The 27014-nt window shown below is 45.6% G+C and overlaps 1 protein-coding gene across 3 annotated transcripts in view; it reads right to left on the bottom strand.

Annotated features, from left to right (window-relative positions):
* The window catches only part of SPTLC2 (serine palmitoyltransferase long chain base subunit 2), a 140650-nt gene that overhangs the window by 59521 nt on the left and 54115 nt on the right, over positions 1 to 27014 (bottom strand). For all 3 annotated transcript variants that reach the window (XM_038750424.1, XM_038750432.1, XM_038750439.1), the window contains exons 5-9: positions 26062 to 26186; positions 20323 to 20416; positions 17453 to 17558; positions 16582 to 16801; positions 14709 to 14835 (exon numbers count right to left, since the gene is read on the bottom strand). In XM_038750424.1, coding sequence (XP_038606352.1) covers positions 14709 to 14835; positions 16582 to 16801; positions 17453 to 17558; positions 20323 to 20416; positions 26062 to 26186 — 672 coding nt within the window. The remainder of the gene's footprint in view (positions 1 to 14708; positions 14836 to 16581; positions 16802 to 17452; positions 17559 to 20322; positions 20417 to 26061; positions 26187 to 27014) is intronic.

Below are 27014 nucleotides of genomic sequence, written 5' to 3'. Positions count from 1 at the left end.
AATTAAACCCTTAAATACTTATCACTGATAAATTACCCCCCAGGGGCTTGAAATGGGGAAAAATATCCCCTAATTTAGCAGTTGGCAACCTTTTTAATAATAACAACAATTATGGTATTTGTTAAGCGCTTACTATGTGCCAAGCATTGTTTTAAGCGCTGGGGTAGATAGAAGGTAATCAGGTTGTCCCACAAAGGGCTCACAGTCTTAATCCCCATTTTACAGATGAGGTAACTAAGGCCCAGAAGAGTTAAATGACTTGCCCAAGGTCACACAGCTGACAAGTGGCAGAGCCGCGATTAGAACCCGCGACCTCTGACTCCCAAGCCTGTGCTCTTTCCGCTAGGCCATGCTGCTTGAAGCAAAATGAAAACAGTTGGACCGTTGGTCTCCAAAGAGCCAATCCCTTAATTTGAGCCCCCGGGAACAGAGTTTACTTCACTGCGGATGTGTAATCATGAAATAATTTCAAGTTCATATTGTACATACATTGTCATTTTCTTATTAGGCTGAGGGGAACAGAGAGACAGAGATGGTGGTCAGAGAGCGGACAGAGGACAGACAGAGCAGACAAGGCCAGCACAGGGGCCGCACTCAGCCCTTGCCCTGGCCCTTTCCGGCTCCGTGTGGGCCAGCTTCTTCTTGCCCAAAAGCTGGGAGGGAGAAACGGATGGCATCACCCCCTTGGTGCTGGGTCTGCTGGGCCATCGCCCTCATGGAGGGGTGTCTCTATTCCAAAGCCACATTTGGTTCTAATTAGAGCCACATGTGGCTCGCAAGCCATCCCCGGCCAACCGTGGCCCAAACTGAAAGATGCTACTTTTCTAGAAACTTCCGCTATATCCAGTCATCATCAATCGTATTTATTGAGCGCTTACTGTGTGCAGAGCACTGTACTAAGCACTTGGGAAGTACAAATTGGCAACATATAGAGACAGTCCCTACCCAACAGTGGGCTCACAGTCATAGCCCTTATTTTCAATAAGCACTTAATGGCAGGATACAATTAGGGACTCGAGGTACATTCTTCTGACACAGAGAGCGCGTTTGGGCTTCTCGGGCTGGGCTAGCGAAACAATTTTATGTCACACTCCGACATGCGACTTCGGGACAGGGGAGTATGGTGCGAATTTTCCTAGGAATGCAACCCTCGGATTACGTGATGCCTGGGGGTACAGAAAATACCTAGACTGCCTTTAGAAAAAGTAAACTCTGAATTCAATTTTCACCAACACATAAAGGTGCTAACTTTACCAGCAAGAACGGAGGTTCACTTTCCGAGGTTCAGGAATGTCTGTCTCCCCCTCTAGATTGTCAGCTTTATATAAGAGGGGGACGTGTCAGCCAATTCTGTTATACTGTACTCTCCAGAGTGCTTAGTAGAGTGCTCTCCACATAGTAAGCGCTCAATAAATACCACTGATCGATTGATTTGGGAAGTATCTTGGCTAAAGCGCTGGTTGATAAGATGACCTGGCACGGGTGTGATCATTTAAGCACCAACTGAGGAGTGGAGGAAAAAAATGTTCCCTCAAGAATTGAGCACATCTGAGAATAATTGATGATTCTGTCCCCCAAAAGGACCAAAAAAATTTTACAAGTTTTTTTTTTAAAGCATATGATGACAAAATTAAAATTCAACCACTCCTCTGGTCCCCGCAAATTTGGCAAACCATCACAGGTTTGAAATTCTCAAATTGAATATGTTACAAGCTCTTGATTAGAAACAGACTTTGTTTGTATTGTTTTGATGTTTCCCATACACGGAACACTTATGTGGAAACAAATTGCCATAAAGATGCAAACTGAGTGGGATAAAGCCTGAGGAATAACAAAATCCTCAAAGAGAGGCCTGAAAAAAGCAAGTCTCTACCAGGTAAGGGTTTATAAGGTTATAATTATTGTTCAAGAAGTGTACAGGAGCTAGTTTGTGCGGTTAGGGTGCTCAGTGATAGGAAGAGAAAAGGGATAAACTCATCAGAGGCACCAGGTCATGGTGGAGAGAACAAATCAAAGGTGATGAAAGAATATTTTTGTAAGAAAGCCAAATGAAATCACCCATTCCAGCAATTCAAAAAAAAAATAGTTTTTTGTATCATGTCATATTAATTAGAGACACAACTTTCCTCTTCTCCCCCAAAAAGGAGAAGTTCTGTATTTCTTCCCTGCCCCAGGGGAACGTACTCAATCTTCTGTTTGTGCTTTGTACTAAGAATAACAGTATTCTACTAAAAAACAAGTCGACATCTGTTCAAATGTTAGCTTCCCGCCTGCTGTCTGGGAGCATCTTAATAGCCAGCTTCAAACAAAGTCGGTAACAAGACACAAAAGGGAAAAGTACTCCTGTTGCAAGGGACTGGATCTGGAAGAAAGAGGATGGTATGGAAGAGGGAAAAAGGAGGGGGCACGTTAAAAGGCTTGGAGGGGGAAGAAAGCAGTGTGTGTGCTTTATATGGGGCACATATAAAGGGGGGGAAGGAGGAGAGACAAAGTGGTAGGGAAGAGCGAGAAAGTGGGGGAGAGCAAGATAAAGTGGGAGAGACAGAGACACACAAAGCGGAAGAGAAAGATGGGGCCGAGAGAACCAGTTAATGCTATGAAAATATTAATATTAGGGAAATTATCTGCCTGGGTGACCAGATATGTTACATTCATGCTCCTTCAAGGTTACAACAGAAACAGATTCATTCATTCAATCATATTTATTGAGTGCTTACTGTGTGCAGAGCACTGTACTAAGCACTTGATGAATATCAGGAAACTGATTCTATTCCATTCAGAGCTGTGCCCCAATGCCTGTGCCCCACTGCAGCCTGTCAAGTGGGCACGTTGCTTGCTGACTTGGAATGGTACTTCCATGACTTTAGATTTGGTTAAAACCAAAAGCCAAAAGGAAAACAAGCCCAAATCTCAAAACTTAGAAAGTGAGAGCCTCACAGGTTTTCTCCTAACTAAATAAAAAGAGTTCTATGGATGCTTTAATTGCTTACCTCAGTAGATTTTTTTGGGAGCAGGTGGGATTTAAAGAAGGGACGGGGAGAAAATGATAGCGTGAGAGGTAAAATGTGTCCAAGACCTCGCCTCTCCTTCCAAGAGCCTAGGATTAAGTAAAGATGCTCCCAGAAAGCTACCTAGAAGGATCAGGCAGACTCAAAAACTGGTCTTCCACTTGCAGTGCTGGAGACGTGGTTACGGCAGTCGAGATGGAAACAATATGGAACAATACCGGGCACGCTCACTTGAATTACATTTCCATGTTCAAAAGGGCTGGCTCACTTACTGATAATCTACCTTGGCAAAATGACCTCACAGCGAGGATTGGAGAAAACCAAGTTTCACACATTCAGCTGGTTCTGATTCTGGGAGAGTACAAGTTCCTGGGAGTTGGGAAAACACTTTTTTTTCCCTGCAGTGCAGGAGCTGAGATATGATTTGATCTCCCCAGGTCTAAAACCATCCGTTAGCCTGCAGTATGAACTCGGTGCTCTGAAGGAGGGGTGCCCAGGCTCATTCAACCGAAAAGGCCTCCTGCCAGACAGTATAAACACACAGCACCACCACTTTGTTACATGCTGTCTGTCAGCCCCCTGGAGAGATGCAGGAAATTCTTCCTTTATGACCTCCCCCTCCCCAAGAATTTGTTTTTCCAACAGTGCCCCAGCTCAGCCTGGGGACTTGGAGGGGGCAACAAAAAGTTTCACTTCTCCCAAACAAGTTTTGACAGTTCCCTGGGGTTCCCAAGGTGATAATTTAACACCTCATTAACAAGTCCATTATTGGAGTAAATTCAAATGAGCCAAGCGTAATTCTAATTGAATGTTTTCAACCTCAATCTGCACATGGTCTTTTTATATTCCCCTTCAGCAACAGCTGCCTTAATTTAAACTAAACAGAAACGGCCCAGTTCCTTCAACACCGTTGAAAGGGGACACAGTTTTCACAGATAAAGCCTGGTATCATAGACACTTTTAGACGACCTGTCAAAATGCAGACTTCTGCTTATTGGGCTCTGGGCTGTCCTGGCTGTGGATTGGCCATTTTTTTTTTAAATGGTATTTGTTGAGCGCTTACTATGGGCCAGGTGCTGTACTAAGCACTGGGGTGGATAGAAGCAAAGCACAGTCCGTGTCACACATGAGACTCACACTCAACCCCCATTTTACGGGTGAAGTAGCTGAGGCACAGAGAAGTTTGGTGACTTGCCCGAGGTCACGGAGCAGACAAGTGGCGGAGCAGGGATTAAAATCCTGGTCCTTCTGACTCTCAGGCCGGTGCTCTCGCCTCTAGGCCACACCGCTTCTCATTGAGGACTTGAATATCCAATAATGCAAGTCGATAAGGATTTGCCATTTCTCTTTATTCTCTTCATTCTGGGTTTACATTTACTTTGTTAACAACGTGCGGGTCTAGATTGTATTTTGTTTCCCAGCATATATATATACACACACGTTGACGGGGAAACCAGAAAAAGCATACGCGAGGCTTGAAGAACAGTCGGGCTCGACCCAACCACCATCTGCTGTGACCCGCTTGTGGAATTCAGAAAAAAGAGGGCAAAGAGGGACTCAACAGGGGCGTTTCCACTCACTCCTCTCTGATCACTCCATTTGTGGTACAAGAATGCTGCATTCCATCCCAAATCAGCCTCCCTCTGGTTCACATGGAGGCAAGACATAAGGGAAAAATATTCTTAATGTGCTTTTTCCGACAAGGGGGAGAAGGAGCAATGTTGCCTCATGGATAGAGCACGGGCCTGAGAGTCAGGAGGACCTGGGTTCTAATCCCGGCTCCGCCACTTGTCTGCTGTATGACACAGGGCAAGTCACTTCACTTTCTGGGCCTCAGTTATCTCATCTGTAAAATGGGGGGCTAAAACTACGTGGGCCATGGACTCTGTCTAATCTGAATAGCTTGCATCTACCCCAGCGCTTAGTAATGCTGATGAGGGTATTTACTAAGTGCTTACTTTGTGCCAGGCACTGTACTAAGCGCTGGGGTGGATACAAGCAAATTGAGTTGGACACAGTCCCTGTCCCATATGGGGCTAAGTCTCAATCCCCATTTTACAGATGAGGTAACTGAGGCACAGAGAAGTCAAATGACTTGTCACACAGCAGAAAAGTGGCAGAGCCGGAATTAGAACCCATGACCTACAGTACAGTGCCTGACACATAGTAAGGGCTTAACAAATACCATATAAAAAATAAAATGGAGGGGAGGGGCACAGTCTCCTTTCATTTCCTAGTTACCATTCATTCATTCATTCCATCATATTTATTGAGCACTTACTGTGTGCAGAGCACTGTACTAAGCGCTTGGGAAGTACAAGTTGGCAACATATGGAGACGGTCCCTACCCAACAATGGGATCACAGTCTAGAAGGGGGAGACAGACAACAAAACAAAACGTGTGGACAGGTGTCAAGTCATCAGAACAAATAGAACCAAAGCTAAATGCACATCACTACCATTAAGTTGGGTGGTCCATTTACCTATTGCTTTAGACTTAAGACTACTGAATGCTACAAACTTTTAAAAAAAAAATCCTAAGGAGTATGCCCTGAAACAGGTCCGTCAATTCCTCTTATCTTGGTTTGCAACAGAATTAATATTAGCGGTCAAATTTAAGACCCAGCCATAGAATTTCACTCCTATGACCTCCCGCAGCCACAAGTACCACAGGCAGCTTAGTGAGGAGTAGAACTTTTCCTTTTATTTCTTCCTAATTGCCTTATCTCAAGTGAGTCTTTGTTGGTGATATTACTTAGGTTGGGTGGGGAGGTCCTGCAGAAGGGATTAAAGAAAACATGGACACAAAGCAAGTGTTTATTTTTAACTGCTGTTTCATCATTCTACACTATCAGTATTAAGTCCATCGTTTCATGTTTAAATCCTGCTTCTCCAACCAAAATAGACACAGACGCTTTATCGCTGGGGACTCCTAACTCTGGCTTGATGGCATTGAAAAATCAGGTAAAGTCTCAAAAACCATATGGACATCCACTACGAAAGGAAGCTCTTCAGGATGCCACCAAGTCACAAATAATTCTTCAGTTCAAAACCCACTGAGAACTATGTCCGAGATCCCACAAGACATTAAGTTAGGCTGGCTCTGCTCCCTCTGTGGTTTTCCCTTTGAGAATACTTCCCACTAAGGCCCCTGATGTCCAAAGCACCCCAGCTGAAGGAATGATCAATTTGTCTAAGCGTGTGGTTCACCTTTGCTCTCTCTGTAAATCAGTATATTGAAACAGTGACATTTGCCAGACAGGAAAACAATTCTTTTATGTTTACAAAAGCCCTTGGGATTGAGGGGAATGGTCTTTCAAGATCTCGAGATGACACACCTATTTTTGGCTGCACATTTCCTTTCTGAGAGGTTGTGCTGAGAAAAAAATCACACCTCTGTCAGTCCCTTCTTGTTCATGTTTGTACAGTGTCTTTGGATAGTGCAAAAAGCAATGGTAGACAACCCCACGCACCCTTTGCTCCTCTAAGGCCTTTCTACTCACTAGACATCTTATGTTTCTCATCACCAACGTCCTCTCTCTGGCCTAGAGCTCCCCCCGACCCCCTTCATATCTGGCAGACCACCACTCTTCCCGTTATCGAAGCCTTATTAAAATCACATCTCCTCCAAGGCACCTTCACTGACTCAAACCTCCCATTCCACATGTGCCCTCCCGCCTGCTCTGCCTAGGCACTTGGGTTTGATGATGATGATGGTATTTATTAAGCGCTTCCTACGTGCAAAGCACTGTTCTAAGCGCTGGGGAGGTTACAGGGTGATCAGGTTGTCCCACAGGGGGCTCACAGGTCTTAACCCCCATTTTACAGATGAGGTAACTGAGGCCCAGAGAAGTTAAGTGACTTGCCCAAAGTCGCACGGCTGACAAGTGGCGGAGCGGGATTTGAACCCATGACCTCTGACTCCAAAGCCCGTGCTCTTTCCACTGAGCCATGCTGCTTAGCACGTGGATTCCCAGAGCACTTATGTACCTAGGCATCTCATCTATTTTATGTTAATGGTCTCTGAAACTCACCTGTGGCGGCATGGGAGAGAATCAAGGGTGAAGACTCAAGCTTACGGTGCTAAAGGAGGAATGGTAAACCACTTCCGTATTTTTACCAAGAAAACTCTCTGGATACACTACCGGAACGACTGCCGATGGACGTGGGGCGTTCTGGGACAGATGCGTCCGTGGCTACGGGTCGAAGATGACTCGACGACATAAGACGAGACAAGACCCCCAGGCCCTTGCTATTTCCAGTAGGCCACTCTGTTTATCTAGATCCCTTTCAGTTATATTATTCTTTAATCCCTGGGTGACTTGAAGGGGGAGATACAGATCCTGTAACAACATAATGTTTAAGTGCTTTCTCATTAACATCACTACTTGGGCCAGAGAGACCACCAACAGCAAATAAGCAACTTGCCCAACAGCACAAACGGCAGCTGGCTCAAAAGGTATCACAGAATGTTACCTTCAAAATATCTCCTGGTGGTGATTTAAAAGCCAAAATAAAATAAAGATGTTCTCCAATTGATACTACAGGTTTATAGTTTCACTTAAATCCTTTGTTAGCCTGATCTGGAAGTGACCAGTTTCTGTTTAAGTCACTTTGTTGAGATCTTGTTTGGCCAGGGAGCCGATTCTGTAATGGTCTCAAAGAGGATTATTTACACCAAGTGAAAGCCTTTTAGCCAAGACTGTCGGAGCCGCAATAAGCTTTCAGCCCACTGTCACCCTGCTGAAAACAAAGTCAGTCTATTTGCGATGGTTCTACATGTACATATATATGTATGTATGTATATATCTTGTAATATTTCTTTTAACTGCCAGGAGCATTATTTTTTATGGTATTTGTAAATTGCTTACTATATGCCAGGGACTGTTTAAAGCGCTGGGGTAGATACAAGCTAATCAGGTTGGACACAGTCCATGTCCCACTTGGGGTTCACAGTCTTAATCCCCATTTTACAGATGAGGTAACTGAGAAACAGAGAAGTGGAGTAACATGCCCAAGGTCACTCAGCAGACATGTGGCAGAGCTGGAATTAGAACCCAGGTCCTTCTGACCCCCTGGCCTGTGATCTATCCACTAGACCACACTGCTTCTCCAGATACTGTAGAGCCAGAATCTGGGCCAGAAAGTGGGAGCTATGGATTTTATTTGGAGAATTCCCTTAACCCATCAGGTCACTCAACTGTGCCGGGGCTGTTTCTGATAAATGGAGAAGGCATTTCTCTTACTTTCCAGGAACCTGACAGAGGGTTTCGGGCTTCTCAGATGTTACATGTTCTACACTGGGGGTCGTGGGAAGCCGACAAGCTAGTGACCACCTGCTGTTCATTCCCCACCCAGAGTCCACCTTCTACCAACTCTGTTGCACTGTTGTACTTTCCCAAGTGCTTAATACAGTGCTCTGCACCCCTTAAGCGCTCTGTAAATACCACTGACAGATTTCTGAAACTGAAGAGTGACACAGCTTATAAACAACCCAGGTTTTAACTCATGAGCCTAAGGAATCTGAGATGAAGCCAATAACCTTACACCTTTCCCAAAGGAGAAAACGTCTAGCCCTGTAAAGAAAATACAGTAATAGCTTTTTCTTTTTTTTTTCCTTTTTTTAAATTCTTCATGAGGGGTCCACAAGGCTTTTGAACCATAACCAAAGAGAAGGATTGGGTGCAAGACCAAACAAGTTTGCTTTTGAAGGCAGGCAGTGTTTAGAGCCTTAATTTGATCTTTTATAATGTTTACTTCTTGGAGAGTGTTTGATGCCAATCCAGCCAACTGGGACCCAAACTGTTCAGCTTCTAATGGATTCCAAGTCACACCTCGTGTTGGAACTACAGTACCCACTTGGCCTTCCTGTGGACTCTTCAATCTTGGGAGGATTGCCTTAGTAATGTGAAGAGCAAAACTTAAAATCTGATTATAATTCCACATTGGAAAACAATAAAAAAAAAGGAAGAAGTCACCAGATTCTGCTCAAGCCTTTTTCTCCCAAAGTATCAGGTTCCTCCAATTGCTCCAAGAAGGAATTCAGGTTTGACCAACACATCTGATTCAAAAGCTAAAGCTTTTGGTTTCCCAACACAACAAGCAGAAACCAGATGCGTGCTCTTTTAATCTAATCTTGGAAATAAACCTTCATCCACAGGCCAAGGTAGAAAAGAAATAAAACCAAGGCTCTGCTGCCAAGACCTAAAGTGACAAATTTAAAATACTCTACCTAGACCAAATCGTATCTTGGGGGGCTATTTGAGGTTTTTTTAAAAAACTTTTTGCACAGCTTCTTGACTCAAGGCAGATGCTACCATCTAGTCTGTGTCAAATGACCACATCACAATCCTTTTATCAGCTCTTTCCTACCCAGCCTTATTTTGTTAAATGTAGCAGATAACGGTTATGACCAAAAACTGATGTTTACTAGATCGGGCAGCTTGAATCTGTCAATTTACCTGTAGTGGGCATTAATATGCCCAGATTATAATAATAATAATAATGATGGTGGTATTTGTTAAGCGCTTATTATGTGCCAAATACTGCTCTAAGCGCTGGGGTAGATACAGGCTAATCAGGTTGTCCCACGTGGGGCTCACATTTTTTAATCCCCATTTTCCAGATGAACAGAGGCACAGAGAAGTTAAGTGACTTGCCCAAGGTCACACAGCGGACAAGTGGGGGAGCTGGGATTAGAACCCACGCCCTCCGACTCCCAAACCCATGCTCTTTCCACTAAACCACGCTGCTTCTCTGCCTGAACCCTCACTCACTCTCCCCTCTACTCAAAACCCCTTCAAGCAGTTGCCCATCTCTCACCACATCAGGCAAAGACTCCTTGCCACTGGCTTCACGTTCTTTTTTTTTTTTTACCAAATCTCTTCATTTTACTTACTCCCCCTTTACACTCCTCCCCAATCAATCAATTTTTATTGAGGGCTTACTGTACGCAGAGGACTGCACAACCGAGCGGGGCAAAAAACGTTCCCTGCCCACCAGGAGCTTGCCATCTGGAAGGGGAGATAGACTTTAAAATAAATTACAGCTGTGTACATGAGTGCTGTGGGGCTGAGGGTGGGGTGACTATTAAGTGTTCAAAGAGTACAGACCCAAGTGCACAGGCAACCCAGGAGGGAGAGGGAGGAGGGGAAATGAGGGTTTAGTCAAGGAAGACCTCTTGGAGGAGGCGTGATTTTCATCAGTCTTGGAAGGTGGGAAGAGTGGTGGTCTGTCAGATATGAATGGAAAGGGAGTTCCAAGCCACAGAAAATATACAGCAAGATAGACGAGACTGAGGTACACTGAGTAGTTTGGCATTAGAGGAGTAAAGTGTGTGTGCTGGGTCATGGCGGGAAATCAACACGGCACTGTTTTAAGCGCTGTGGTAGGTACAAGGTGATTGGTTAGGACACAGTCCCTTGTCTCACATAGGGCTCACAGTCTTAATCCCCATTTCACAGATGAAGGAACTGAGGCACAGAGAAGTTAATCGACTTGCCTAAGGTCACACGGCAGACAAGTGGAGAAACCGGAATAAGAACCCATAACCTTCTGACTCCCGGGCCCATGCTCTAACCACTACGCTATGCTACTTCTCTGATTATTCCATCAGCCTCTTCAATGAACTCCCTGCCTCCTGTCTCTCCCAGCTCCAGCCCAAATTTCACTCTGCTACTGCCACAAAGCCACCAAATCCCTATCCAACACAAACTTCTTTCCATTGGCTTTAGGACACTCCATCAATCTTTTTCTTCTGACCTTTCCAGTCTGCTCTCCTACTACATACACCCCACTTCACACTTTCCATTCCCCCTGCCCCCCGAAGCTCCCATTCTCCCATTCTCTGACTCTCCCACCTCCAGCATCTTTCCTCCTACCTGGGACTCCTTCCCCCTTACAAATCCACCACAGCACAGCTCTCTCAGTCTTCAGTCTTTTCCTCAGCTTGTAAAATACCCCCACCTCTAGATTCTAAACTCCCTGAGGGCAGGGGTCCCGTGTACTAATTTTTGCTCTGCCCACCACAGGCACTCAAGTATTATTGATGAAGTGATTCAAAGCCCTTCTGAAATCCTCTCTCCTCTATCCTTTCTCCAATCAGTATTTCTCCTCAGGTCACAATCTGCCTGCTCTGATTTTAGATGATGAGGATGATAACAATAATAATTATTTTTTAAAAGTTTTTGGGGGTATTTGAGTACATATCCCAAACACAACTCCTTATCTTCCCACCCAAACCTTGCCCTCCCCCGACTTTCCCATCATCCATAACTTTGGCATTACCCTTGCCTTATCTCTTTCATTCAACCCACTTATTCAGTCTGCCACCACTCATTCAGTCATTCAATTGTATTTACTGAGCATTTACCGTGTGCAGAGCACTATACTAAGTGCTTGGGAAGTACCAAATCCTGTCAGTTCAACTTCTACAATATTACTAAAATCTGCCCTTGCCTCTCCATCCGGGCTACTACCTTGGTAATCCAAGTGCTTATCCTATCCCACCTTGATTACAGCAACAGCCTCCTTGCTGACCTCCCGGCCTCCCGTCTCTTCCCGCTCCGGTCCATACTTCACTCTGCTGCCCACAACGTTTTTCTACAAAAACGTCCAGTTCATTTTTCCTCAAGAACCTCTAGTGGTTGCCCACCCACCTCCACATTAAACATAAACGCCTTACCATTGGCTTCAAAGTACTCAATCCCCTTGTCCCCTCTTACCTCACTTCACTGTCCCCTACTCTAGCCCAGGCCGCATACTTTGCTCCTCTAATGCCAACCTTCTCACTGTACCTCCATCTCATCTATCTCACCGCTGACCTCTGGCTCACGTCCAGGCTCTGGCCTGGAACACTCTCCTTCAAAATCTGACCGATACTCACTCTTCCCACCATCAAAGCTTTATTAAAAGCATATCTCCTCTAAGAAGCCTTCTCTAAGCCCTCATTTCCTCTTCTCCCACTGCCTTCTGTGTTGCCTTTGCACTTGGTTTTGTCCCCTTTATCCACCCCTCCCTCAGCCCAACAACTTACCTATATATGTGTGTGTGTGTATATATATATATACATAATTTATTCATTTAATAAGAATAATGATAATGGCATTTACTAAGTGCTTACTACGTGCAAAGCACTGTTCTAAGTGCTGGAGAGGTTACGAGGTGATCAGGTTGTCCCACAGGGGGCTCACAGTCAATCCCCATTTTACAGATGAGGGAACTGAGGCACAGCGAAGTTAAGTGACTTGCCCAAAGTCACACAGCTGACAACTGGCAGAGCTGGCATTTGAACCCATGACCTCTGACTCCAAAGCCCGGGCTCTTTCCACTGAGCCACGCTGCTTCTCTAATAAAGTCTGTATCCTCCTCTAGACTACAAGCTTGTTGAGGGCAGGGAACCTGTTTACCAATTCTGTTATAAGTACTCTTCCAAGCGCTTAGGGTAGTGCACTGCACACAAACTCTTAATAAATACAACTGACTGATTTTTATATACAAGGAAACTGGCCCCAGTGTTTGGCCCTAAGTCGAACAATGGTACTTCCCAAGCGCTTAGTATAGTGCTCTGCACACAGTAAGTGCTCAATAAATACCACTGATTGAATGAATTAATGAATGGTATCTATTGGGCACTTACTGCGTGCAGTGCACTGTACTAGGCCCTCAGGAGAACATAATATAGAAGAATTGGAAGACACATTCCTTCCAATGCCCATAACAAGCTTAGGGATTAGAGGGTAGATGCCTGTTCTCCCTCCTACTTAGACTGTGAGCCCCATATACCACAAGAACTCTGTCTTACCTGATATTCTTCTATACTGTCAGGGTGCCTGGCCCCATAGTAATAGTAAGTGCTTAACAAATACTATATTATTAAAACATACTGAAAGTAAATGGGATTGAAGAAAGAGTTCACCTGGTTAAACTTCCTAAATATTTTGGGCAATCAGGCATATATTGGAAGAAAACAGTCCAAAGGCGATATATGGCTTTAAGAAAAGAAATTCAAAAATGCAAATTCTGGTATATTCTGAGACCTGTACTTTCATTTCTGTTACATAATTCTTGAATATACTAAATAACTCTGGAGTCTATTTCATCCCCCACCAAATCAGTATCTAATAAGCTAAATCATCAAAGCTGGTCTTCTCAAACATTTTAAATGTCCCCCCGGCCTTTGTCAACAATACAGAGTTGAAAAATGAGCTCAGTCAATGCTGGAGCAGTCCCTAGCTGGGCTGTACATAATAATAATAATAATAATAATAATAATAATAATAATAATAATAATAATAATAATAATAATAATAATGGCATTTGTTAAGTGCTTACTAGGCGCCAAGCACTGGGGCAGATACAACGTAATCAGGGGTTCACACTCTTCATCCCCATTTTACAGACGAGGTAACTGAGGAATGGAGAAGTTAAGTGACTTGCCCAAGGTCACACAGCAGACAAGTGATGGATCGGGGATTTGAACCCAAGGCCTTCTGACTCGCAGGCCCATGCTCTCTCCACTAGGCCATGCTGCTTCGCACTTGTTTTGTTTTAGATTGAAAGCGTACAAAAAGCCAAGAGATCAACTAATGCGGGTTTTTAAGTCTCTGCAGCGTGGCTCAATGGAAAGAGCCCGGGCTTTGGGGCCAGAGGTCATGGGTTCAAATGCCGGCTCCACCACTTGTCAGCTGTGTGACTTCGGGCAAGTCACTTCACTTCTCGGTGCCTCAGTTACCTCGTCTGTAAAATGGGGATGAAGACTGTGAGCCCCCCGTGGGACAACCGGATCACCTTGTATCCTCCCCAGCGCTTAGAACAGTGCTTGGCACATAGTAAGCGCTTAACAAATGCTATCATTACTATTTATTACTTTTCTGCACCTCTAAATCTAGCCAGGATTTCTGCACTTTTCACGTTCCCGAGCTCCTGCAGTGAAAACTGCAGATCCCGAACAAATACTGCCACCTCGTGATCAAGAATCGGAATCAACGGCCCAACCCCAGCATCCCATTCCCGGCGCTCCCGACCTATTTTTCCCAATCCCAATCCCAATTTTTCGTCAATCACCAAATGAAAGTGAGGTGGGGTAGATAACAACTCCATTCCAAGGGAGGTTAACCATAATCTTATCACTTATATACCCCAAAAAGCTTTCAAGTCTCCCCCCGCAATCGTAGGAGGTTTTCCACAGGACAAGTGGCTTTCTCAAAGCATCCTTGTGCAGCAGGCTGCTTTTGCTGATGAGAGATCTAAAAACTGGACTGCACCCATTAAATGGACAAGATATAAGCAGAAGATTAAAGTAACATCATAAAAATGGAAATTCAGGACAAGAGCAACTGGGATTCCTACCTCAAGAAGGACATCTGCCAGATTACTTGGCCACAAATCAATCAATCAATCGTATTTATTGAGCGCTTACTGTGTGCAGAGCACTGTACTAAGCAATTGGGAAGTACAAGTTGGCAACATATAGAGACAGTCCCTACCCAACACTGGGCTCACAGTCTAAAAGCGGAGAATGGGTGCTCTGCAGCAGCCTAATTGATACCTCACTTCAGTAATTGGGTTTGTGAATGGACATGCAATCAACATACCTGAGAATAAGAGCCCCAGACTGGTACCCAACGTCCAGAATTCCAAAGCCTCACGACCACCTTACCAGAACCAAAGAGATTTCCCCCCAGGACGAAGACGACTTACCGAAGTTTGTGCCGTCTTCGCCCATGATGCACTTCATAGAGGTGATGATTTGCTCCACAACAGGTGGTGACAGTGATGTGGCATACACTGCACTGTGAGAATGTGTTCGGAGATAGTCTATCAGCTCCTGATGAAGTTAGCAAAAATTCCCCGTTAGATGCTGCCCCTGAGTTCCATTGCTTCTTCTGCATTTGGCACAGCTGTCCAAATTATTCTCAGTCCCGCCCTCTTCAAGAACTTCCGGTCTTCACATCTTCCAGGACATTCAGGTCATTAAGAAGAGTGACAACCGAGGAGCTGAGAAGGAACGGTTGTGATGTTGTGGAAACGTACCCTTAATTCTCGTTGAGTGCTAATGACTGATCTGTAAGCTCCCCTCTAGACTGTCAGCTCGTAGCGGGCAGAGAGCGTATCTACCCTACCGACTTTCTTGTATTGTACTCTCCCAAGCGCTTAGTACAGTGCTCTGCATACAGTAAGCGCTCAGTAAATACAATTGATGACTACAAATACCCACATGAGAAATCACTAATTGTTTCTTTCCCATTTCACATGACTCCGGAGGAAGGCCCAACATTTTAAAATTGGAATTTCCTTTGTTCAAGACACAGGTTAGGTGGCACAGAAACGGCATTTCCTGGGCACTATGTCTCAGAGGCATCATCTACCTATTCTGGTGAATGGACTACTTGGTTTCCAACTCAACAAGCCAATGAATTCACCGCTTCAGCAAACAGGGCATTTGGGAGCCCCTTTGAAGGTACAGATCTTGAGGTCCCGGATCGCTACTCAGATGAACAGATGGTGCGGCCGATCCCACAAGGGTGGTAAACGGAGTCACTGAAACCCGAGTGCCATGCCACGGGACAGAGAGGGACTCGTCAAATCACACAGACCCGTGAGCAACCTCTGCTCCCCGGTGAGGCCCCGGGCAGTGCAGCCTAGACAGGAGAGAGACCCAGGGAGGAGGCAGGCTGGACCCGGCTACTCATCACCAGTAGCAAGGCCAGGGAGACTGATCTACTAGACCCCAGAACTAATCACGCCCGCTACATGCTTACACACTGAACGCTTCAGATGCAAAACACAGCTGCTCTATAGCACGAAGGAATTGTGCGGGGGTAGTTTCACAGCATGTTTCACTAAAATCTCCCAGCGGGGTCTTATTTCCTTCTCTTGGGGCTAGGCTTTCCTGGGGGAAGACGGGTCTCTGAACACACCCTACAATGGAGGAAGTTCCTCGACAACTTTCAAAAAGAAAAGGAACTACATTTAACCAACTCTTTGGAGAAGGCTGTTGAGAGGGAACAGGGGAACACCAGTCATGCTGAGCCCTCATATTATTAACCCACGATTGAGAAACTCAAGCTTTCAGACACCGCACAGTTGGCCAAATAACTTCCCTTCCACTTAGTGTTCTCTATTTGCACAAGATGTCTTTTCTTGCAGCAGAAAAGCCTGTCCCTCCACCCCTCCGCCCCACCCACCCACCGCCCTTTCACCTCCCAACTCCAGGATCACCAGTAAGACTCACACCAAACGCAAGGTTTGCTGAAAGGGAGTTCCCCCATTTGGTCTCTCACAGGAGCCACGGCGGGTACACCTCCCAGGACAGTAAGTAGTCTGGAAAGAACCTGACCGGGGAGAACAAAACCAAACAGAACCAGTCTTAAGCTCTGTGAGGAGGCAACACTTACACTCCAGGTGACCAACGGAGGAAGTGCCTCTCTCCTGGGAATGGAATTCGGCCCTCAGTCATTTTGCCGAGGACCTGGAAGAGCTCCAGCCAACTGCCGTGAAAGAGGTAACGTCGCTTCTGGCAGCCAAAGTCCCTGACCCCCACACTCTGCCCAATTTCTCATCCCATGTTTACCTTCCTGCCTCCAATGTATCCTCCAGCAGCTCCAAAGCTCTTCGTGAACGTCCCCATCATAACATCCACATCCTCGGGATCCAGGCCGAAATATTCCACCACACCCCGACCTGTGGGGCCGAGGGCCCCAATGCTATGAGCTTCATCTAGATACAGGTAAGTCTTGTATTTCTTCTTAAGGGCAATCACTTCAGGGAGACGAACAATGGATCCCTCCATGCTGGTAAAACAGGAATGCAAAGAACAAGTGAATTTAGGATTGAATACTTTGGTTTAAATGCCCAAAATGGTGACTTTTTTTTTTTTTTTTTTTTTTTTACAGATATGTGATTGTCAGATACCTCAGGCCCTGAAGGTGCCCACTTATCTCGGCACCTCTCCTGGATGGTTAACGTTTTTGCAATGATCTTTAAATACACACACACACACGCGCGCATCCAATTCCAAGGCAGGAAAACAATCCAATGGCAGACAAATTCATTTTGATTGATTCAAATATGGAACGTTTTTCACATTTGAGTGCCATGCTCAAAGATGCCACGGGCTAATTTGAGTTCCATGAGTTCTTTAGGATCCTATGGGGGGGAAAACGATGCCACGGCTACTCTGAGAGCAACAGGGAACTCAATCCTTGGGTGGATGAAGTGTAGATAACATTGGGCTGGCACTTGTGTCTAGGAACCCACAACCGATCTGGCCCCTTCTAGTAGGTATGACGGAAAACAACGCACGATATCAAATGGATCAGTGCGGAACTATAGCAGCTGCCACCTGCTTCTGACAAGCAGGCACACACTGCACGACTGAGACCCGATGGGAATATCCAAAAGGAGCCAGTCAGGCACGAGGGCGAGGAAAAACGTTTCGGTACCTGTATATTCCTTCTACCAGGATGAGGATTTTCTTCCAGGGCCTGCGTGTCCGAGGCTGCCCGTGGACAATGGCATCTTTCAACAGCTTCTCCAAGCTCTGCATATCTAGAGCACACAGAGAAGAACTGTAACCCTCCACACCAAGCCGCCTTCCTCCGTCACCCATTCATTACAGTCCCGGGGCACACAAACCCTTTATTCAGCAAGGATACCACTAGTAGCAAAGAATGTGGATGCATGGCATGGCAGTGAAGTGGGGGTGGTTAACTATGGTTTGAACTGGACTTGAGATTCTTTTTCTCTCCGCCCACCCCAGAGTTTAATTTTTCTTATCCGAAATACCACATCCGATTTCAGAAGCACCTACAGCGTTAGGTGGTTCAAAGGCAAGATGGGAAGAGGTGGGCATGTGAAAATCCAAGGAGTCAGAAAAATTCATTTAGGCCAAGTTCCGGGAAGATCAAGTGATCACCCCGAGATATTGTGTAATGATTAACTGGAGAAGTTTAAAATGATTTTCACCAGAAGAGCCATTTGGAACCAGGTTACCGAAGGCAACCGGATGATGAGTTTTCTGCACAGCACTCAGATCTGGAGAGAAATCTGCTTTCTCTCAAGTTATTGAAAAAGCTGTCGATCAGGTTGATTCTCAATGCTACAAAATCCTCATCAGCCGCAGGAAAGAGGAAGGACAGGGAGGATGAGTCGTTGGGGCAATCGACTTTGGCACTGTTGGCAGTGAGTCCCCGGCTGGCTCCCAAAGAGGACCTGGTCGTACAGGGCCACCTCTGGATTGAGATGAGTTCTACCGGTGAAACCGACCGGAGAATGGCCCCGCCTGGCTCAGGCTTCTTGGGGCTGGTGCCGGGAGCGGGTAGGGATTGGGGAAGGAGCCCCAGAGTAACCCTGACTGCTCTATCTATCCAGGGATGGTGTTTCCACTTCAGCGGCCTGCCTCCCTCCACTCCAAAGGATGGTCCAGGATGGAGTTGTTAATGGCACTGTAAGCCTGCTGTGGGCAAAGAACGGGTCTAGCAACTCCTGCATACTGTCCGTTCCCAAACGCTCAGTACGGTGCTCTGCACACAGCGGGTGCTCAATAAATATGACCGACTGATGGACCGGCACAGAGCTGGAGACTAACTGTGGCCTTCTCTGTAGTGCATACACTACGGCACCAAGGCCTAACGAGGTCTCTACAGCTAGCTGCGGGCGGTTCTGACCCCAGAGACTTCTTCCACATCAGTGTTCTTGGAATGATCCTGGCCACTCAGGGACGATCCTTCAAGGCAAGGGATCAGAACAGGGCCAAGTTCAGAGCCCCGAATATAGTCAATTGAGTTCAGTGCTTGGCACAAAGTAAGTGCTTAAATGCCATCACAATTACAAATCGGTTGGCACTTCACTTGTCTCATACAGTTACCAGCATGGCACCCTAAGAGGATGGGGCTTTAAATAAAGATAGAATGAACATTTACTTGAGCTTACCAACTAAAAAGCATATTTCTATCCTTTTTAAATGCCTCTAAGGAGGGCTTTACGGAAGGTTTTTACAGGAAGGTTTATGACCGTGCAGTAGACTACCTGACCGGATTTTCCAAACCCTGCATGGCGTTTGAATTTCTTTCTTTTCTGTCTGATAACTTCCTCAGCTGGTTTCACAAGAAATACAGCTTTTCTGATTAGACTCATAGTTTAACCTCTTCTAGGCATTGCAGACTTACACCTGGTTTTCCTATAAACATAGAGGTTGCATTCTTGCAAAAAAAACAAGCAAACAAAAAAACCTTGTCAAGGAAAACTCGCAGTGTTCTGTGTCCGATGCTGCAGTCGGGCCTAAACGAGCAGGCACCCGGACTATTTCTTCCAACACTTCAGGGCACTGTGTCCAAATGATCCTTAACTTCCTAACAATGCTCTAGCCAAACTAGGAGCAAAGACACACATTATGCAGAACAGTGTTGGCTCTTGGGCAAAAAAACACTTACTACGACAGACTGAAAAACTGTGCATTCTTGGATCACGGCACTATTTTCGGGGAGGCATTTTAAGGGGACTGCACACCCTCCCACCGTAAATATCAAAAATTTCCACAGTACTTGCTGCTCAGTGTCTAGAGACAAGAGTGCTTTGCTTTTCACCCAAAGAATGCTGGAAGAACAAGAGTACGGTTTTCGAAACATACGTCCTATTGGAACGTGTAGCAGACTAGCAAAACAATCAGGTAGTACTGAGTGAGATTTTAAAACTACTCACGCGTATCACAGTCTTTTAGACTGTGAGCCCACTGTTGGGTAGGGACTGTCTCTATATGTTGCCAACTTGTACTTCCCAAGCGCTTAGTACAGTACTCTGCACACAGTAAGCGCTCAATAAATACGATTGATTGATTGATTGATTGATCACAAAGTACTTAAGGCAGGGGTATAAAGAAATTCCTCAAAATAAATACATTTCCTGCATCTGAACTTGAAATCTCTCCCACAAGGAGGAAATTTACGGTTAACCGAAGAGGTCATGAGAAAATGCTCTAAATGTTCCAGTTCTGTTTACATTCAGAGGGGAAGGACGAGTCAATGACTTGACTTGGGGTTTTAGGCAAAATAAAATAGGAGATTGACAGGGTGCCTGACATGGGGCAGTGGGAGAAAAATTCAAGAGCTGGTCCCCTACAGCCAAAACAACCTTCCCCTAACTTTCACTAATCTTACCGGTTAGGAAGGTCAGAGAAACTCTTTTCAATGTCGCCACTTTTCATAATCCCGGAGCTACCTGGGAAGAGTGGCAAGTTTACCTAGGCGGATGAGGCCCTCCACCAGAGTGCTGGTTACAGAGCTACAGGTCGAAAGGAACCTCTTGAGCCACTCACTGTTGTGTTTGAAGATTCTGATGGTTGCTCCGGATAGCCTGGCTCCCAGCACCAGTGACGCGTGGTTCAGTTCATCGCTCAGGATTAGGCAGCCCTGCGTGGAATTTAGACACCGGGGGAGAAATGAAGGGGATGGGGGAGGTGAATGTTTAGTTGCACCAATTGCAATACCTTTAGAATATTAGAGATAGGACACGCGGAAGACTAGACATAATGGGGGATCCACAAAATTTGCGCAGAAAAAAAGCCAATCGTCGCCTCTCTTTCTACCCATTGAATGAAGGAAGACAGCTCTTCTAATTTCTTTCCTCTCCCCTCATTGCAAAGATTTTATGACTCTCCATAAAAGTTGGAACAGTGTGCAAGGTGACACAGGAACCATTTCAGACACAATCATTTTTTTCAAGACTCATGACTGGTCTCTTATGGGCTCATGATTTACTTAGGTTACTCTGATTTGAGAGCTTGGAAAGGACTTTTATAGGAATTCTTTTAACCTATGCACTTTGCCTCCACAGTCAGTGGGGACGTTCTCTGCACACACCCACACAGGTATCCTTAAACACAGGTAACAAAGGGAATCTCTTCCCAGAGAACTTCCCCAACTAAGCCTTCTTTTCCCGATTCCCTCTCCCTTCTGTGGAGCCCTTGCATCTGAATCTGTAACCCTACCTACCTAGTTCCCACCTCCACCTAGTTGTCAGCCTCCTCCCACACACTCTTAGTTTCCAGAAAATTCCAAAACAAGTACTGTCCAATATCTCCTGAAAAATGGAAAAAAAAAAAACAAAACAAAAAGCCAACCACACCTTCCTTCCTTAAAAATTGCCTTTCATTCATTCATTCAATCGTATTTATTGAGTGCTTACTGTTCGCAGAGCACTGTACTAAGCTCTTGGAAAGTACAATTCGGCAACAAATAGAGATAATCCCTACCCAACGGGTTTAGAGTCTCAGTCACAGTCAGTCAATATGCCTGAGCTGCTTTCATGATCACTTCAAACCCTTATGCAAGGTATCCCCCCAACCCCCACCACCCCAGCAATGAGGTGGCTCAGAGAAATAAGCTTACTCCTAACAGGGGAGTCTGAATCACACCCATGAGAAAGTTGAGATTCCTTTACAGAAAGGGTTTGGCCTGCCTAACCATGACTGCCAGCTCCCAAGGAAGAAACTTTCCAGACATTGCCCAGCAGGTGGTTCAGTGATTACAATTAGGATGCTAGGAATGCTAAATCCCAATGAAACTCATGGTCAGGTGACATCAATAAAACCACTCTTTCATCAAAAAACTCTCCGAGCTACCCACTGGGCCATGAACCCAAAGAGGAGAGGCACTACATTCCCTAGATCCTGTTTGGCAAAAAGCTGATTATGCCACTAGATTTAAACTCTAAGCTTCTATTTGAAGTCTCTCCCCTTTTGTTCAGCTCCCTTCTCCCACACGTTTGCTCATCATTCTGCCGCCATAAGCAATTTTTCCTCCCTCCGAGCAGACTCAGAGAGTCTTAGACCCCAACAAATCTAAAACTGGCATAACTGGACTAGGTAAATCATTCAGGCAGCAGCCACACCCCGTGATCCTTCACATCACGTAAAATTCATTTTACTGACATCTCTAATGCCACGCACAGGCCAAACACGAGCACGATTGGGGTAATCACGGTTTTCCCCTTCCCATCTGTTGCCTGGGTCTGCTTAAATAATCCCTTCTTCCTCTTCGACCCCATCAGAATCTCATCAGAGCCTCTCAGCCTCCCACTTAAACCTTAAAGGCATTTCATATCTTTGCCATCCACTTCTCGGCAGTTGAATTTTCTCCTCTTCCTCCCTATTTTATGTTTCGGTTCTAGACAATCGTGTTGCCTAACTAATCTCTTTGTTCCCTTCTCCCACTCATTTCCAGACGGTCTTTCGAATTGTCCCCATGTATGAATCAGACTCCCTCTTCTCATCTGCCAAGGAGACTCTGCTGCCTTCGTCCAATCCCTTCCAAGTATTGCTTAGAAAACATTCAGAAACACATAAGCCAAAGGCCTAGTCCTGAAAGGTAATTATTGGTCTGAACCACGCCACTATCCGACTAAAATGAGATTTAAATATCATGACAACTGTAACGTTTGCTTTTGTAACAGAAGCTTTTAGAGCTGAGGTTGTGTTTGCCTTTGGCCTGGGCAGCATATTATAATGTTAGGTAGCAGATAATGAGCAAGAGTCTAGGAGGCCAAACAAAAGGTTGGTTCATTTTTCCTCAGGCAAAATGAGACACTACCCAATTCACTCTGGTGGAGCAATGATGACAAACATCCAGAAGAAACCAAGAAAGCAAGATTCAAACCAGGATAAGAGCAAGTCATCAATTTGGCATAATTAATCTCACAGAGAAAATAACGCTGTCCCACAATTGAGCCCCCTCAAGCTTCAGATATTTGGAAAACTCCGATTTACACTTCTCCATCTCTAGGTTTATAAGCTGGGTGACCATTCCCCACATTTACACTGTTCTTCATTGATTTTTCTTTAACAACTTTTTCATCAGGAAGATGAGAGGGGTTGAGAAGAAACAGTACCCACAAACACAATATTACTGAAGGTGCAGTTCTCCTGAAATGTTATCTCCCTGATGGATTTATCAGTCCTACTACCTGTTTTGCGTCAGGTAAAATTATCAGCTTCTGTTTCTTTGTAATTGAATCATTCTGGTACTTGCTATAATAATAATAATACTAATGGTCTAGTTATGCGCTTATTATGTGTCAAGCATTGTACTAAATGTGGGGTAGACAGAAGATAATCTAGTCCCCACATGGGTGTCTCAGTCTGAGTAGGAGGAAGAAATGGATTTATCAAGACTGACATAGATATGAGCTCCGGTGTGCCAACTCTGTTATACTGTACTCTCCCAAGTGCTTAGTACAGTGCTCTGCACACAGTGAGCACTCAATACGATCGACTGACTTATCCCATGCCCTCCATCCCTCACTGTTCCACATCACCTGCCTTCTACCATTGAGACTGGACTCTCCAAAGTCACCAATCACCTCCTCCTTGCCGAATCCTAATCTTCCTTGAACCCCGAGATATCTTGGCCCACTCAGTTATAATGGTAACTGCTCTTTAACTCTGGTTCAACTCTCGTCCTGTCAACTGATTATGGCATTTATTCAAGTAAATATGGGTCAAGCACTGTGATAAGCACAGATACAAATTTAACCTATCAGACCGTTCCCTGTCTCCCATGGGGCTTACAGTCTAGATGGGAGCAGACAAAGACAAGGTAACAATGGATTGCAAAAAGGAATGAGCAGAAGAATCAGTGAACCGAGAGGACAATGTCGGAAACACCTATTTGCAGGTGAGTGTTCTAAGGCCTGCCACCGCTACAGGTAAGCAGACCTTCGCTACAAAAACCAACCAGCCCCGGCCTTTCCAGGGTTCAACAGATTTTTAACAAGTCATCTTCCAACGTATGGACCCCTCTGTTGCTGGAGCAGGCGAGTCGTAAGGGGGCTCAGAGCAACCTGAGACTTAATCCCTGTCAGCCCCATTCCCTGTGGGAGAGCCACTGGGGATAGGGCCACACAGAAAATGGGTCTTCCAACACATGAAAGTCGTCCTGAAGTGCTTGGGGAGACCCCAGCCCGAGCAGGCTCAACATCCTAAAAAGCTGGAAAGCCTGGCCGCTGCTTAGTTTCCCCTGTGCCGTGTGGGAAGACTGTGAGCCCCCCTTCTAGACTGAGAGCCCTTGGTTGGGTAGGGACCATCTCTATATGTTGCCGACTTGTACTTCCCAAGCATTTAGTGGAGTGCTCTGCACACAGTAAGCACTCAATAAATACGATTGAATGAATGAATGCATGAGATGCTGGGAGCCCAGATGGAGCAGGGGCTCGGTGGTCTTGCTCTGGGGTGACTAGTCGTGGGACTCTGGTACCCAGGGAGCAGCCTGGCCTTATGCTGCTGCTTCATCCTTGCTCTGCGGCACTAGAGAAGGGGTGACTGCTGGGAGCCCAGGCGGGGGCTGTTTGCCAGGTCTGGGTGCAGGGAGGAGGGCCTCGGGGCTCTCAGGTGGTGGGAGCATTTTAAACTCTCACTGCCCCTTGGAGCTAGTGCACAGTCCCGTTGGCTTTTTCTCCACGGCATTTCCTGGATCGGCCCTTGCCTTTTTCCTCCATTGACCACCACCGGGTCAAGACTCTCAACATATCTTCTAAACTACAAGCTCATTAGGGGCAGGGAACATGTCTGCTTCCTCTCTTGTACTGTGCTCTCCCAAGCACTTGGAACAATGCTCTGCACACGGTAAGTGCTCAATAAATACCCCTGACTGATTCACTGATTGACTCAGTCCTGGCTAGTCTACCAGTCTCCTTGCTGGTTTTCCTGCCGCCAGTCTCTCCTCTCCAGTTATACCGCCCAGACCATCTTTCTGAAGCAGTGCTCTGCCTGCAGGAGAGGGAGAATGTGTCTTTTATCCCCATTTTTTTTTAAGAAATGAGGAAACTCAGGCCCAGAGAAGTGGTGTTTGCTAAGTGCTTACTACGTGTCAAGCACTGTGCTGAAGCTGGAGTACAGACAACCAGATCAGACAGTCCCTGTCCCCTCATAAGGCTCAGAGTTTAAGAGGGAGGGAATACAGATATTTAATCCCTGTGGGTAAGGAACATGTTTGCCGATTCTGCTCATTTGTGCACACAGTAAGCACTCAAATACCACTGATGATAGTCCCCATTTAAATATGAAAAAACTCAGGTACAGAAGTGGCTTGCCGATGGTTACACAGAAGGAAAATGGCAGAGCCAGGAATAGAACCCAGGTTTCCTGACTCCCAGTCAGTCTTGTTTCCAGTATTCCTTGCTGCTTCTCTAATGTAGCCTCCCAGGAGCAGAGTACAGTGCTTTGCACACAGTAAGTGCTCCATAAATACTTGTGATTATTCTCCACATCTGGGGTCCCATTCGATCCAACAGGGCTTCAGTGCGGTGAGCTGTGGAGCAGATTCCTTCTGCAGGGCAGCTAGCTCCGGTTGAGGTTCCTCTAAAAGATCCTCGCGAACCAGAAGAACAGGTTACGGACCAAGAGAGGTTTTTAAGAACAGACTAGACAACGATCTTCCTCAATTGATTTAAATGTGATTCTGCCCAAAGGAAGAAAGATGCAACAGGTCACTTAAGGTAACTTAGGAGCCAACCTTTCCATCAGGCTGTTGTGCAAAAGCTGCACACATCCCGTATAATGCCCTCGGAACTATGTCTATAAAACATAATTACCGAATGAGCTACGCTACTAAATACAATAGTGATCGACAGTAGGGTTCCAAAAGGTACAAATGCCTGCTGCATAACTAGCTATGAATACAGTTTATTCTGCTGCAAATCTATTTCTGTAAAAAATACTTTTTTTAAAAAAAAGCATTTTCCATTAAGAATTAATAGGAAATCCACCAGCTCTGCAAGAATAGAAGTTCAAAGTGATGTTTGCACTCTGCCTACAGGGTCAAAGTTTTGAGGGGTTAGGGAATATATTGCCTTCATTTACCTCAAAGGGGTTTGAAGCAATCCCCGGTGGCTGGGGGGAAGAAGAGAAAAAATAAGGAAGACCACAGGCTGTAGAAAGAGGGTACAACTGATCCACACGGCTATGATATGTACCGGTGATTCTAGGACAGGCCAAAAGTTGCCCAACCCTTTAAATAGAGCCATAAAAGCTAATTTCAGGCGCGAGCAGTTTTTGCTGTACCTTGCCGACAATAGCAGGAATGTTCATCGAGTTGGTCGCAAACCCCATTCCGTAGGCCATGGCGGCCTCCACTCCCAAGAATCTGGCCACCAGCTTTTCGAGCTCTTCATGCTTGTCCAGGTTTCCTTTGGGAGAAATAATCCAAGTGAATATCCAAATCTTTCTAGTTGAAGGAGCATTTACAGCTTCTCCCGAGATGAAAGACATCGCACAGATCACAGCTGCAGAAATTATGAAGGGAATGATACCATACAGAATCTCTTATAAAGACTGCTTCTGTTGGATGAACTTGATAAGTTTCGGACTGTCTGAGGTCTTTTACCCTGCACAGGTGCTCATTTTGATGACTGAGCCCTATGGGCTTGTGATCCCAAATGGCCACGAACTCTTTCTGGATCCAGGGAACCTGTTACACTCACTTCTATTTCCAGGGCTCGCTCCAGCGATCACCCCATCTTCCTCCTTCCATTCTGCGCAGATTCCTCAAATCGCTTATATACACTTGCCGCCTCCACTTCTTTCCAACTGTCTTCTTGACCCCTGACAATCTGTTTTCTGCCTGCTTTGCTCATTCGACTAATGGTACTTGAGCACTGTCTTACGCTGTGCAGAGCACTGCACTGAGCCTCTGGGAGAGCACAATAGGAGTCAGTAGATGTGATCTCTGCCACCAAGACGTTTACTATCTAGCGGGGACAAACTTCTAGCACTCCACTGAGACCGCTCTCTTCAGGGTCACCGAAGACCTCCTTCTTGCAGAATGAAGATGAGTCCCCAAAGAAAAATACACTCTGGCAGATAAGCGATGGAACGTCATCTGTGATAGTGTCCAGAAAACGGCCATCCGAAGGCAATTACAAAAAGGAAAAAGACTTGTGTATTGAATATTTCGATCAGTGGTCTGAATCAGATCAGGCTGAACTTGTGGAGCCTCATTTCACGAATGTATCATT

The sequence above is a fragment of the Tachyglossus aculeatus genome, chromosome 1 (genome assembly GCF_015852505.1).
Source record: "Tachyglossus aculeatus isolate mTacAcu1 chromosome 1, mTacAcu1.pri, whole genome shotgun sequence".
Classification (NCBI taxonomy): domain Eukaryota; kingdom Metazoa; phylum Chordata; class Mammalia; order Monotremata; family Tachyglossidae; genus Tachyglossus; species Tachyglossus aculeatus.
The sequence above is the reverse complement of the archived record's forward strand: the minus strand, read 5'-3'. Positions and strand labels throughout refer to the sequence as shown.